The sequence below is a fragment of the Calonectris borealis genome, chromosome Z (assembly GCF_964195595.1).
Source record: "Calonectris borealis chromosome Z, bCalBor7.hap1.2, whole genome shotgun sequence".
NCBI lineage: Eukaryota > Metazoa > Chordata > Aves > Procellariiformes > Procellariidae > Calonectris > Calonectris borealis.
This window is the reverse complement of record NC_134352.1, coordinates 77,664,933-77,677,881: the sequence shown is the minus strand read 5'-3', so window position 1 is coordinate 77,677,881 and position 12,949 is coordinate 77,664,933. Positions and strand designations below refer to the sequence as shown.

General features: G+C 51.1%; 1 protein-coding gene across 1 annotated transcript in view; it reads right to left on the bottom strand.

Annotated features, from left to right (window-relative positions):
* Positions 1-5,902: 5,902 nt before the first annotated feature.
* Positions 5,903-12,949, bottom strand: part of LOC142075838 (nucleolar protein 6-like) — a 28,370-nt gene continuing 21,323 nt past the window's right edge. Inside the window, exons 25-26 of the mRNA XM_075137821.1 lie at positions 8,934-9,035; positions 5,903-7,698 (exon numbers count right to left, since the gene is read on the bottom strand). Coding sequence (XP_074993922.1) covers positions 7,549-7,698; positions 8,934-9,035 — 252 coding nt within the window. The 3' untranslated portion in view covers positions 5,903-7,548. The remainder of the gene's footprint in view (positions 7,699-8,933; positions 9,036-12,949) is intronic.

Genomic DNA, 12,949 nt, shown 5'->3' with positions numbered 1-12,949 from the left:
TCCCGCCTCCCTACAACCGTCGGTGCTTCAGGGCAGGGAAAGTATCTCATCGCCTCTTTGCGATGGGCTGCGGCAGATTGCTGGCGCTAAACAAATTGCAGTTCCTGATGAAAACCATCACCATCACGGGGCAGGAGCTGCAAGTATTACTCACTCGGGGAATTGCTTTCGGCTGTGTCAAAAGGGGCCGTGGGCTGGAGCTGCAGGGATGGAGACTGGGAGCTCTCACTCTTCGCTACTGGCCCATGATGAAGTGGCACAGGCCACCAGTCCCCAGCTACCTGTGCCAGGGAAAGGCACACGGTTCCCCAACACCTCGCCATCCCCCAGTAGGTACCCAGGTACCCCGAAAAAAGTGAAGGAAAGGTGCAGGCATACCTATATAAATATAAGGTATAGGGCAGGGCAATGTATTGCCCTGTGTCCATGCAAGGGAAGGACATGGAGGTCTATTTTGAAGGGCATAGGGGAAAGGAAAGGTCCTTGGGATGGGATGCCAGGGGAAGAAGGGGCGAGATCTTGGCACCACGGCCGCGGGAGGAGGGTTACCCTTCTGCAGCCCCAGACTGGGGGCTGGGAGGGAGCCTGGATTTCGGTTGCCCATTATTCCACCTGGCTGAGCCTTTAGCAAAGCTAATCCCCACCGACAAGACCTAACAGCGAGAGCTGGCTCAGCCCTGCGCTGTAGGACACCCCTCACACCAGGCGGTCCTGCCCTGTGAGCCCTGATCCCGCTGGATGGAGGAAAGACATCACCACCTGCCCCCTCCGCTCTTCCTTTGGTTTGGGGGGGGTCCTTGCTCCAGGACGGGGTCTTCTGCTCCCTGGTGTCACTACAGAGCTGGCTGCCCACTAGCAATACAACACCCCTGTAACACTACCGGGCTCTCCAAGCACGCAGAAGGACACGGTTACCCCGTGGCAGCATCTCCAGCCCACGACCATGGTCTCGTGCTGCGTTAACAGGAGGCAGCTCAGCATTCAGCAAAACCAAGCTTGGCTACCACGTGTTTTGACAGGGAAAAGCCAGCAAGCTACAAACTCGGAGCCCAGGGGAATCACCGCTGTAGTTTTCCTCCCAAACACTGTGATCCTCAATGTTTTAATATGCACAGAAACAACAGATTATTTACGCAAAAGGGAGAGACTCCAGCTAATAAATCAACGCTGTCCTGGGCTCCTGCCATGCCCTTTGCTGGCACTTCCCTCAGCCTTTCCAGGCACATCCAGGAGCAACGTGAACAGGAACGGTCTGTCTGGTACCTTCAGCAGTGCAGGAGCCACCAGCACAAGGCGCGAGTGTTTCTGTGCCGGCTTACGGCCAAAGCAAGCCCTTGGCACCTTCGTTAGTGACTGCAAACGAAGCCCTGAGGAGCAGATCCCCTCTCTCTCGTGCTCTGGTGCGAACAGTCAGTGAGTTTGCTGAACCCGGTCACGATGCTCAGCAGGAAAGTGGAGTAATGGGGAGATCCTTCAGGCATCCCCGGTTCGTTCCTCTGCAAGAGCCCACCACGGCATCACCAGCCACGCGGCACCTCCCCACCACGCTGGTGGCTGATGCTTATTTTTCTCCTAGTGACTGCTAAACCTTTAGCACTTGGGTCTGGTGCAAAGACTTCACGGCACCGGAGGCTGCATCTTTGCACCAGCACATATGGTTTGAGCAACCTGCAGTTTCGTCCTGCTTCCCCAGCACGGCCCTGGGGTGCCAGCGACCAGCACCGCTTCCCCCCTACCAAACTGCCCTTTCTTTCTCAACCCCAGCCCCTTTCCAGATCACATTTCTCCCAATTTTTCAATTCCCCCACCTGACTTTTTGATTTTCCCTTCCCTGTGGTAGGCACCCCGCGCTTGCTAAGTGCCACGCTCACCCCTTGAGCAGCACCACTCTGCCTTCCCAGGGAGACCACACGTGTCAAAAGCTGCCGCCTGCCAGAGCTGCTTTGCTACTGGCGCTTCCCAAAAGCTCCTGCCTCAGCTGGGAAAAAATCACTTCAGGTCCAGAGAGCTTTCCTGATAACAGAAACCCCAGCAAACAAGCCATCCCCCAGCCAGGCAGCACGGCCACCGTGGGAACAGCAAAGAAGGGGAGGATATTCCCTTTCTGTGCCAGAAAACAGGCAATCGCTCCTTCCCCAGCCATGGAAATTTAGCCTAAGGGGTTTCAAAAATGACCAGTGATTGTGGGTGCCCGAGCGCAATGCTCCCTACAAGTGCCTTTATTTCCAGGAAACACATGCTTCTTGCATTCAGGGAGTCAGCCTGAAGCCAGACAGCCACGGAGACCCCAAACCACCTCCGAAAAGATCTCGGTGGCCCTGATCGGTGAGAACTGAACAGTTCAGTGGGCAGGAAAACCCCACAGCACTCAACCTGCTCTGATCGTCCCATCATCCCAGCTGTGTTTCATCCACTTGTTTCCCCAGCTTTGTTTCATAGATCTTGCGATTGTCGTTCAAAGCTATCAAGGGTGCTTGGCAAGCAGGGGTCTGGCGGCAGAAGAAAAGTTCCGTCCATCACCCCCTCTCCTGCCTCCCAACAACCCTTTTTTCAGAGAACATCCTTGCAAAGCATGAGCTGACCCTTCTAGGAGAAAGCTGCCCAAATGGGGTGTGGTGGGGCATTCCCCCTCGCCTCTCCTGGGCCGCTCCATGATCTCTGAAACTCCTGTTAAACCTTGGCCTTGGTGTAACGAGTCAGGCGGTGAAGCGTCCCTTTACTGTCTCAGGAACTCTTGCATAGCTGAGGCTGGGGAACGTACCCATCGTACCAGGAACTTCCAGTGCCTGGCCCAAGCGGGGACAATTGTCATCCCCCAGTACCCTTATCTGAGTTGTAGCTCAAGTGGAACGATACCATTGTTACTGGAACCTTGAGAATTTTAACGGATGACTGAAGTCCATCACCTTGCGACCCTATGAACAGCAGTCCCAAGCGAGGCCCTTCGAGCTCTGCTGGACCGCAGCGCCCAGCATCTCCCCCCGCGTGGGACGCCTCTCAGAGCTCGCGAGCTCTCGTTTGCCATGTTCGGAGGACCGTCGCCGACTGACATGGGACCTGGGCTGGGACACTCCTCGGTCAAAACACTCCTCAAGGTTCAACCCTTCGCCAGTTGAGAAATGCCAAGAATTTGACATGGATATTTCACTGAACTTGAGGGGAATTTTTAACAGGTATACCTTTGTATATTTATCCATCCTTGTGTCTGTGTGTGTGTGAATTGGTGGAGGTACCCACTAGCAAATACAGTTTGCTAAAATCTTATGGTCTATCTTAAAACTGTGAATGAACCTTAGACTGCTGCTAAACACATATAATCCCTTAGACATAAACTGTTGTCCAAGTCTGAGACTAAGAGTGGATCCAGCCACGCCTAGACCCCATCAGGAGTTTAGAAAGTAAGGGGGTCTTCTCTGAACCTCGTGACTCACCGGGAGGGTCTCCCTTACCCTTTTTTTTCATCCTCGGTCTCTGTATAAGTCATTCTAGCTCAATTCTAACTTGATTTGCCTTTGTATACTTCATCCGCGTAGTAAGTGATAGAGTGAACCTTGCCGTCGAACTCTGTTAAGTCATGCTTTTATAAATTACTATTAAAATCACCTTCTGCTAGTCCCTTTGACGGTGATTCTTTAAGCAGCCTGTAAACCACTCATTCACAACAGGGTGCCTCGGGAAAAGGCCCAGGAAAGGCTTTTGGAAAGGCCTGCTAGAAAGCAGATACCGCTGAGCCCTGTTTTGGCTGACTCCATCCACCCGCTAAGCCTATCAACATCGCTCCAGCCCAGCCTTCCCTTTGGAAACACCTCTCTGTTTGTGCTCACCCCCCGTGCATGGGAGACTTGCTGTAAAGAGCTTCAAAGGTCTCCTATCTCTCTATAAAATCAATGTGGTGGCAATGCCTACGCATCCAGAGCGGTGGCGACACGTCAAATCCCATTGCAATTGCCTCACCTCCGGCGCTTCCCTCCCTTTCCCCTTATCCTGCCTTTTGTGACATGACAAGGCACGGGCTCTCCAGGGCAGCTCTGTGTTTGTACAGCTCTTGTTTATGGATGGGACCACAGCTAAGCAAACACCTGCAAGCAAAAGAGTGCCCACTCACTGCTCTGGAAGTAGAAACCCAGCACGCGTTGTCAAACAAGAGCGCTCTCAATAACCCAGGCCCTACCCCAGCTTTCACAATAGAAATTAGTCACGGCGCACCAACAAGAGCAGTAAATAGGGCAACAGGAGATAAAGTTTGCAATGGAGACCTCACTTGTCCTCTCTTAGGTACCTGAGACACCCCTTTCCTTTGGCTCCTGCCTTTCCAGACCTATTAAAGGCACAGGGACTCTGCTCCTGAGGCAGAGGTGCTTTGCATTTTGCTTTAGATACCAACTGTAGCTCAAGAAGCCAGATAGCACCAACACCCACTCCCTAAGAGCATCCCCAAGCTTTTCCAGCTAAATTTCAAGGTGGTTTTGTCCACCCACATTGGTCACAGGGGTCTGACTTCAGCAGATGATAAAACATGACCCAGAACATTTGCAATGTTTGACCATACAAACAAGGGCTCCAGAATGGCTCAAAGGTGCCTTTAAATATTTCGATATTGCGGGATTTGGGGCATTGAAGAGTTACTCTTCCTCTGAAAGAGAAGGCAGGAGCCCATGGATCAACCAAGGCTTTGGCAACACGAGGAGCACTGTGAGCACAGCTGGGATAAGGTGCTATTTGGGTAACTTTTGCTGACACAGAGGTATGCCCTCCAGGTGACGTAAGCTGGGTTAGCAGTGGTCAGTTTTGCCAGGCTTAAGTGCATTTATTTCAAGGCCTTTGCTGAGACACCATTATCTGTCATCAAAGTGGACCTTTACACCAGCGAACATCTGCAGCACAGGCCTGACCTAGGCTCACATCTGGCTGCTGAGCACAGTGGCGTTACCTTGTAAAACACTAGCAGGTTGGTACTTGTACGAGGGTTTGGTTACGAGTTCATTTACCATCAGTTAACTCGGCATCGTTATTTTTGCAGAAGGCTAGCCTGGACACTGCCCGACCCTTTGCTGCAAGCTGCAAACAGCAGTGTTTTACCCAAGGATGGGGAGCAGAGAGGAGATCCAATACAGAGGAGATTGAAGCTACGCACAGTTTTACATCTTTTTAAAGGCAAAAAGGAAAAGGAGGACCAATATAATACCTGACAGCGTAACAGAAGCAGATGAAAACAGAGGTGCTGCAGGGGTACCCCTACAGAGTATATCCCTCGCACACCTCACAAGCTACCCCGCCATGGGAGCTGGGCTGGGGAGGACAGGGCAGGGGGGATTAAAGCACCGCTCGGCAGCAAAAGCAGAGACCGTCTTCTCTGTAAATATTGCCAGGCAGGGAATAAGCCAGCATCCCGTGACAGCCCGGGGGAAGGGGGAGCAGGATCTTCCCGTCTGCCTGGTGCGGCAGCGGGGCTGGAGGAGTTCTGCTCCCCTGCGAGCAGACGTGGGCTTCGGCACCCGCCTCTGCCCTAGGGAAAAGCGCGGATACACACAGCGAGGAGAGCGCGCCGGCCCAAAACCATTTACATGCGCAACAGGCAGCAAGGGGAAAAGCGAGGGTAGGAAGGGGCATGGAGGGAACAGGCCGAGCTCTGCACAAGTAACCAGTGCAGGAACTCGAGTGTTGTCCAAAAGTTGTGCTGGCAAATTTACAGGATCCCAATGTCAAACTGCACACTCGGAGCAAAGGTAAATAGGCACAAAAAGCAGGAACAATCTGAGGAAAACTACACCCATCGCTGAAGGCAGATTGGGCGATTCCAACATCTAGAGGATGAAAAAACAGAACAAAGAGAAGCTTAAAAATTAATCCTTAATTAACTGCTTCTGAAATCTGTCGAAATCACCTCTTGCATCTCATTTGCTAATGGACCTGTCAGCAGCTTCTTAGGCTCCAGGGGTCATGGTAGCAACAGAAAGTGCTGCTTTCTTCTCAGGTTTGGTATCTGTTTTGCCCACTAAGTGCTTTCAATGTTTTCAGTTCAGGTGTATTCAAAAAGCTCTTGCAAGCAGTAGATGGGCAAAGGATTTCACCTACAGCCTCCCTCAGCCACTGGCACAGGGAAGAGAGAAAAATGTTTCTTGTGATTTTAATACAGCAGATATATCCCAAAACCAGGGATGCTGCACGCACGTATCTATCCCGTAGGACACGCTGTGCCTCCAAACACTGGAGCAATAGGCACCAGGTAGACAGCATCAGCCCAGTGTCACATCTCTGCCACAGCCCGCTTTCAAAAACTTCAGAGAAAACATTTGAAAAATAAGTTGTGACTCTCCTCCACAAAGCCTCGGGCCCACTTCCAGCAGCTGAAGAGGCCAGTAGGTGTCAAAACAACAGATTTAACATCCCATCCGAAATGCTCCTTACCAAGCAACAACTGTCTACAAACAGCCTGAACATCCACTTGCCTTTCCAAGCTTGATCTATTTTTGGTTTCTGCAATATCTGTTTTATTTACTCTGTATGTGATTCACCCACACTGCTGTTGGAACATGCATGCTGCTTCCATCAGAGCAGGGGATGGGACTAGTGCATTTGCTCCCTTTTATTTCTCCCTCTTTCCCCATCAGGAGTCCCCACGATCATTTCACACGAAAGAAATAATCCAACACCTCTGCTTGGAGTAGGGTTACCTAGAGCAGGCTGCCCAGGCCCATGTCCAGTTGGGTTTTGAATATCTCCACGGATGGAGACTCCACCACCTCCCTGGGCAACCTGAGCCAGTGTTCAACCACCCTCATGGTACAAAAAAGTGTTTTAAGTAGAATTTCCTGCATTTCAATTTATGTCTTTCATCCTATCATTGGGGACCACTGAGAAGAGCCTGGCTCCATCTTCTCTACTCCCTCAGCAGGTATTTATACACATCGGTAAGATTCCCCCTGAGCCCTCTCTTCTCCAGGCTGAACCACTTCAGCTCCTGCAGCCTCTCCTCATACGACAGAGGCTTCAACCCGTTTATTATCTTCCTTGCCCTTCACTGGATCCACTCCAGTGTGTCCACGTTTCTCTTTTACTGGGGAGCCCAGCACTGGACACAGCATGCCACATGTGTCTCACCGGGGCTGAGCAGAGGGGAATAACCCGGTCATTTTTGAATGGCTCAGTCTTTCTTTGGTTTTGCTAACCACTAGAATGACAGCAGCTGCTATGAACTTTCTATTGAACTAGGAAACTGCCTTCCCAATGCACACCTCAGCCAGAATTTTCAGGCCTTGACATTTTCACGTGAACACAGCTTTGGTTCCTACAACGAACAGGAACGCTTTCAAAAAACTTTATCCCATCTTTATATTTTCTTCAAAATAAAAAGGCATTTGTATTCTTGAAAACAATAACAGGTCCCACCACTTTTCTGAAGGCACATGAAGATAAATAGAGTAAAACGCACAGTTCTGGGATTTAAAAAGCTGACAGCCTTTCCTAGGACTGATTTATAAAAAGGAACAGTCCCAGAGTGAACAAACTCTGCTTCAGGATGGGCCCCTCTGACATCTCTCAGTGGCCTCAGATAGTCCATTTCTCTGTACGAGCTTCCACACTTTTCACCAGGCCCTCTCCCAAAACCTCAAAGTCCTCCAGAATCGCCTCCACGTTGGGAACACAGACCAGCTCATTGTTCAGAGTTGTCACCATCCTTCCTTTCATACTGGAGACCTGCAGGATACACACAAACATTGTGCAAATAGGAGCACCCGCTCAGAGCTGCTTTGCAACCTCTGCAAGCCCCGAATAGGAGAAGTAAATTGTTCTCCCACCTTGTCACATCCAACCCCTGCCACACCACCATATGCAATTTTCCAAGCTTCACTTCTCAACACCATCATTGCTTATTATTAGAGCTAATAAACTGCAAGAGTGGCCCTTCCAGCCCCTTTTAGGGTTTACCCTGGAGCCACAGTCCAAAGACCGCAAGGAAGGAAGAGAAGCAATGGCCAGGGGCATGGTGGAGTCGGCAAAAAAGCGCGCAGGTGCATGGCGGAGCTTGTGTAAGCAGAGCAGACAGGTATGCAAAAGGGACCACACCGTGACCCTGAGTAAAAGCTGCCTGGGCTCTGCTCTGCTCTGTTGTTGGGTGTCAAGACCTTGAGTGGGAAGAGATCCTGGGCTCCACCAGTAAAAAAACCCCTCATGTTTAATCAAGCCACACTCAGCTCAGATGCAAGCATCTCCTCCTCTCATTTCACCACTGTGAATAACTGGGTTTCACAACTGCAGCTAGGCTGAACGGCCAATGCCCTCTGGCCATGAAGAGAGGGGAGATAAATCACCTAGAGGCTGACAGCAGAAGAGCCTGGGCTGCCAACTCTGAGCCATGAGTCACTGGTTTCTTTGCGTCTTTCCTTCATAGAAAGCAGCATGAATCACTCCAGCATGCCTCACACCTAGTTTAACCACCCTCTAGAGTTTGCCAACCCACACAATGTAGCTGGAAAATATCTCCATACATCGATAGGACTTGGGCACTACGAACCTAGGCTTGCCACCTCAGCTTCTTGCGGGTTGCATATTTCTGGGTAAGATGCCCAAAGCCACGAGAATGGGACAGCCTGCTGCACACACCAAAGGTCTTTGGCAAAGGAGGCATCGCCCACCTCCCAGGAGGGGACCAGAGAAGAGCACCTGGGACAGAGAGCTCTGATCATGATGCTGGGGCTCGTCCAGGGAAACACGTTCCCTTCTCAGCTCTGCTGATGACTGGGGGCACTGTGGCCACAGCCCTGTCTTGGTTTCACTCTTTCTAACAAGGGACAGAAGTTACGAGCTCCATTTCTCAAAGGGCTTTGGGGCTGACGAGAGTTTGACAAAGCAGTTACAATGCAGAAAAAAAGCCCTCCAAGCTTTCAGGGCATAAAGGTGACATGAAGCTTAAAGCAGAGTCAAGAACTCACCTTAAAAGGCTGAGGCTGAAAGCTCAAAGGTTTCCACAAAACTGCAATCACTTCCCCACCATGTTTGTCGTAGAAAAACAAGGCGAGATCGCTGAAGGCGTCCTGGGTAGAAAACAAACAGAGGTTGGGCCAGACATCCCAGAGCCAGAGCTCATCCTTGATTCAGTCTCCTTACAAAGGGACACACAGCAGCTCCACGTCAGCCAGGACAAACACTGCAACTCTTCCAGTGGATTCCCAACAAGGAAAGCAACTGGCAGCCCATGGATAAATCCTGGGTACCTCCTGCTGCCTCTTTTCCCCTCAGCTGGATGGATACAGTGCACTGCCTCCAAGTTTTGCATGCAGACCTCATCGCTGCCTACCTCTTGCTGTCCCAGAGAGCAGAAGCATGATCCACCACCTCCCACAGGCCTGCAAGAGCACCCAGAAATCAGCATCCGGCTTTAGGACACTGGACCCCTTAGGTGACTACCCACTGAGTGTTCCTCACCATGGTCCCCCAATCAGCTGGATCTGGCACTACCAAGCTGTCCTGATCCCAGTGTCCAACAGCCATGTCCAAGATTTCATCAGATGGCAAGAGGCGGGCCCTGCCCAGCAGGCAATCCAGCCACAATCGTTTCACTACACGGCAGCAAAGACCAACCCCAGTCAAGGACCTTTCACCGGAGGTCTGCATCTCAAGCCCTGCAATCTGTGCAACGCAGGTATCAAAGCTCCTTCTTCCCCCAGGACAAACCCCACGTGTGCTGTCCGCACACAGTGTCCCAAAAAGAAACATAACAGCAGTTAATTAATTTTAAGTAACACAGAGTCCTGTGAGGTGCAAAGAGATGGAATGCTCAATGGAGGCACTGCAGGACTCTGCTCTCCTTGCCCCGGTGTTTCAGCAGCTGTGTCAATGAGTAGCTCCTTTGGTAGCGCTGGGCGGGAGAGCTCAAAAAGAGATCTTGCATAAAGAGATGACTAAAGTCCACAGTCTGGTTTCCCTCAGGCCCATGCAAGCTGGATTCCCAGTACTCCGAGAAGGCAGGGGATGAGCATTGCAGCAGAAATAAACAACGCTGTGTGCAAGCAACTTTTCAAACCCAAAAGTCTGGTCCTACAGCTCAGCACCCAACACGCTGGTACCTGGAGATATGCATCCCGAGCTCAGTTGACCAAGACAGCCAAGAAGCTGCTCCCTGACACTTGTTCATCTTGGTGGAGATTAACATCAGGCAACGGCACACGTTTACCAGGCAGAGCAAACAGCCCCCAGCATCAGTACAGGACAAGTTTCTGCACATGGCCTCACCAGCTTTGGAGCAACCTACTGCAAGAAATACAGACCCTCTGCTCCCTCTTCATCCTTCTCCTCCATCCCCTTAGTTTCCCCAGCTGCAACTCAGACACGCTCTTACAAAGAGAGGTCTCTGTTGGCATCATTGTTTCATGAGGTTTTCATGAGGATGTGCATGAAAAAAAATCAACATCAAAGGCAAGCCTGGAAGGGGTCTTGTATGGACATACCAGGATTGCAGTAGGAGGAAAAAAACGTGGATTGGGTTGGTATTACCAGTGATCCCAAAGGGTGGGGTGGCATTTTAAGAGTAAAGACCTGATAAGCAGGGAGGGGTGGTGTTGTCTGCAACCTTCAGAGCCAGATTTATGAGTTCGGACTTGAAGTATCACAAACAGAGGGCAACACGATTAGGCCATCAAGCTGGGAAGATCCCGAGACCTGCCAGCTCACCCCACTTCATGGGATCTTCACGGGGGCAAGGCTGGTCAAGGCATTATCTCGCCAAACTGGCTAGAAAAACCACTGTCTAAAAATACATTGAGAAAGAGGCAACCCGCCCTGGCATTTCTCAGCTGAGAACGACGGGTTACGCTCAGAGCCCAGTCAACAGGGAATACTCCTCCTTTTGCCGAAAGGCAAACAGCAGGAGGGAGGGAAAGCTCAGCGAAGGGCAAGAAAGCTCAGGGCACGCTGACCGCCAGCGTGCAGCTTTCCCAACCAGAGGGGAGCAGAGCATGCGAGAACCTGAAAAAGCCCCGCTACTCTACAGGGTGAGGTCTTGAGTGCCACGTGATGCTCCCTAGGAGAAAGGTATTTTTTACAGGCACGGCTTGCTGGCCAGGAGCCAGGAGCATTTGCAGGAAAGGAGCCCTCCCAGGCTCAGCTCATTTCCCAATAAAACCACTGCTCGGCCTGATACCCAGCACCTTTTATCCAGACAGCGGAGAACAGAAGGCAGATGTTAAAAGGATGGCAACCAGTTCAAAACCACAGCAAAGGGCAAGCTTCTGCACTTGCGCTGCTCCCAGCGTCATCCACACGACAGCGCTCGGGCCGGCTCCACCAAGCTGCAGAGATGCGCATGCAACTCTTGGGAAACTGCAGCATTCAAAGGGTCTGGTGTATTAGTCACCGCACTTCTGTTTGTACAGAGGCTTGGGGAGTAAAAGCAAACAGAGTTCACCTCCCTTTCCACATCCCATGCTCCATGCCCACTGGGCTTGCCTGAGCCTGCAAATACCTTCCTCAAGGGAAAGTTTAAGAGAAAAAGGAGAAAAGGGAGAAAAGGCTTTTGAACCCCTACTCCCTTCTTGAGCTGCTGTTATCTTTGGTTGCAACTCAGCTTTAAAGGCCCAGGGAAAGCTCTCCCTGCTCAGGAGGATCCCTGCCATCAGCAAAACCTACAGCTGGCTCCCATCTCGCAGAGGCATAGGGGACCTGCAAGCTCAGGGCTGTGATTCGGCGGAGCCTAATAATCCGGGGAAGGGGTACCTGGCACCTGGAAGATTAGCTCAAGGTCTGTAAGGAGTCATCTGGGTTGTTCAAATGAAAGGATGGAGAAAGGCGGTGAGTAAAACAATACCCTGATCTAAAATGGGATTACTGGATTAAGCAGCTCAGGCTGAAGTGAGGTAAGCGCTCATTGCTAGTTAAGCAACTACATTGTTGTTGTTTAGGGGTGGGTTTTTTTGGCCTAACCATTTATCCACCCATCTTTTCACTGCTCCTACTTATTCACAGAGATCAGGCTCATTACATCACAGCTGCTGGAAAAAGAGGAGCTGTTTGGGGAGGTCTCTGCACCCAAAATGCACCTAGGAGCTCTTCCTGGTGCGATGGCAGTTCAAGTGGCAAATGCATCAATCAACATTTGCTCAGTGCTCAGAACATTTTAAGTTCTCTCAGCAAGGGATCTACCAGTATAAAACCCTATTAAAGCTACTCACTTCCAACAAACGACTACATTTGTGATTAACACTTTAAGGTCCTTGTCATCCTACTGCAACCTGTCCTGATGCTCAAAGGTTACGTGATACAGACAGAGCCTTCCCCCACACCCTAACAGCGCAAGGAGCACTGCCAAGAAAACCAGGCTGAGGTTACTTCTGTGTCGGAGGGGTTTTAAAAGAAAAAAGAAACCCGGGTGTTAGGTTTGGGATTCACTTGGTAAAAGGTACATCCAAACTCTTCCACCTCCGAGTACCTCATCAGAGCCACATGCACATCCTTGTACCGGGGGTTTGGGGCAGCGGTAAAGAAGTACAGCAAGGAAAAAAGCCACCCATGTTCTCCTGGCTGTATTAGCAAACATGCCTTGTCCACCAATCCACCAAACCATCCGAGATGAAAGTCTTCAGCTGCTTCCTATGGGATGAATCCAAGGCAGACCTCTAGGAAGGCACCAACACAGGAGAAATGTAGCCACAGGTACGCTCTGAGCTCACCCAAGGAGCACATGGGGCTGATGCCTCGATAGCACATGCATGCCTGTGTGCATATGCACATGTATGTGCATCCACCCCCAACCTGGGCACTACGCTAAGGGTCACATGGCTGCTCTGAAGCTGTAAGAGCAGGGAATTTCCTGGCACCTCTGCCCCTCCGAGGGCACAGATCCAGACAGGAAGGTTTCCTCTGTGCTACAAGAGTCCACAGAGCTTTTTCAGTTCGTCTCTGCCTGTCTGGAAGTCTCCATAGGAGGAGACTGTCAGTCAAAACAGGAAGGGAG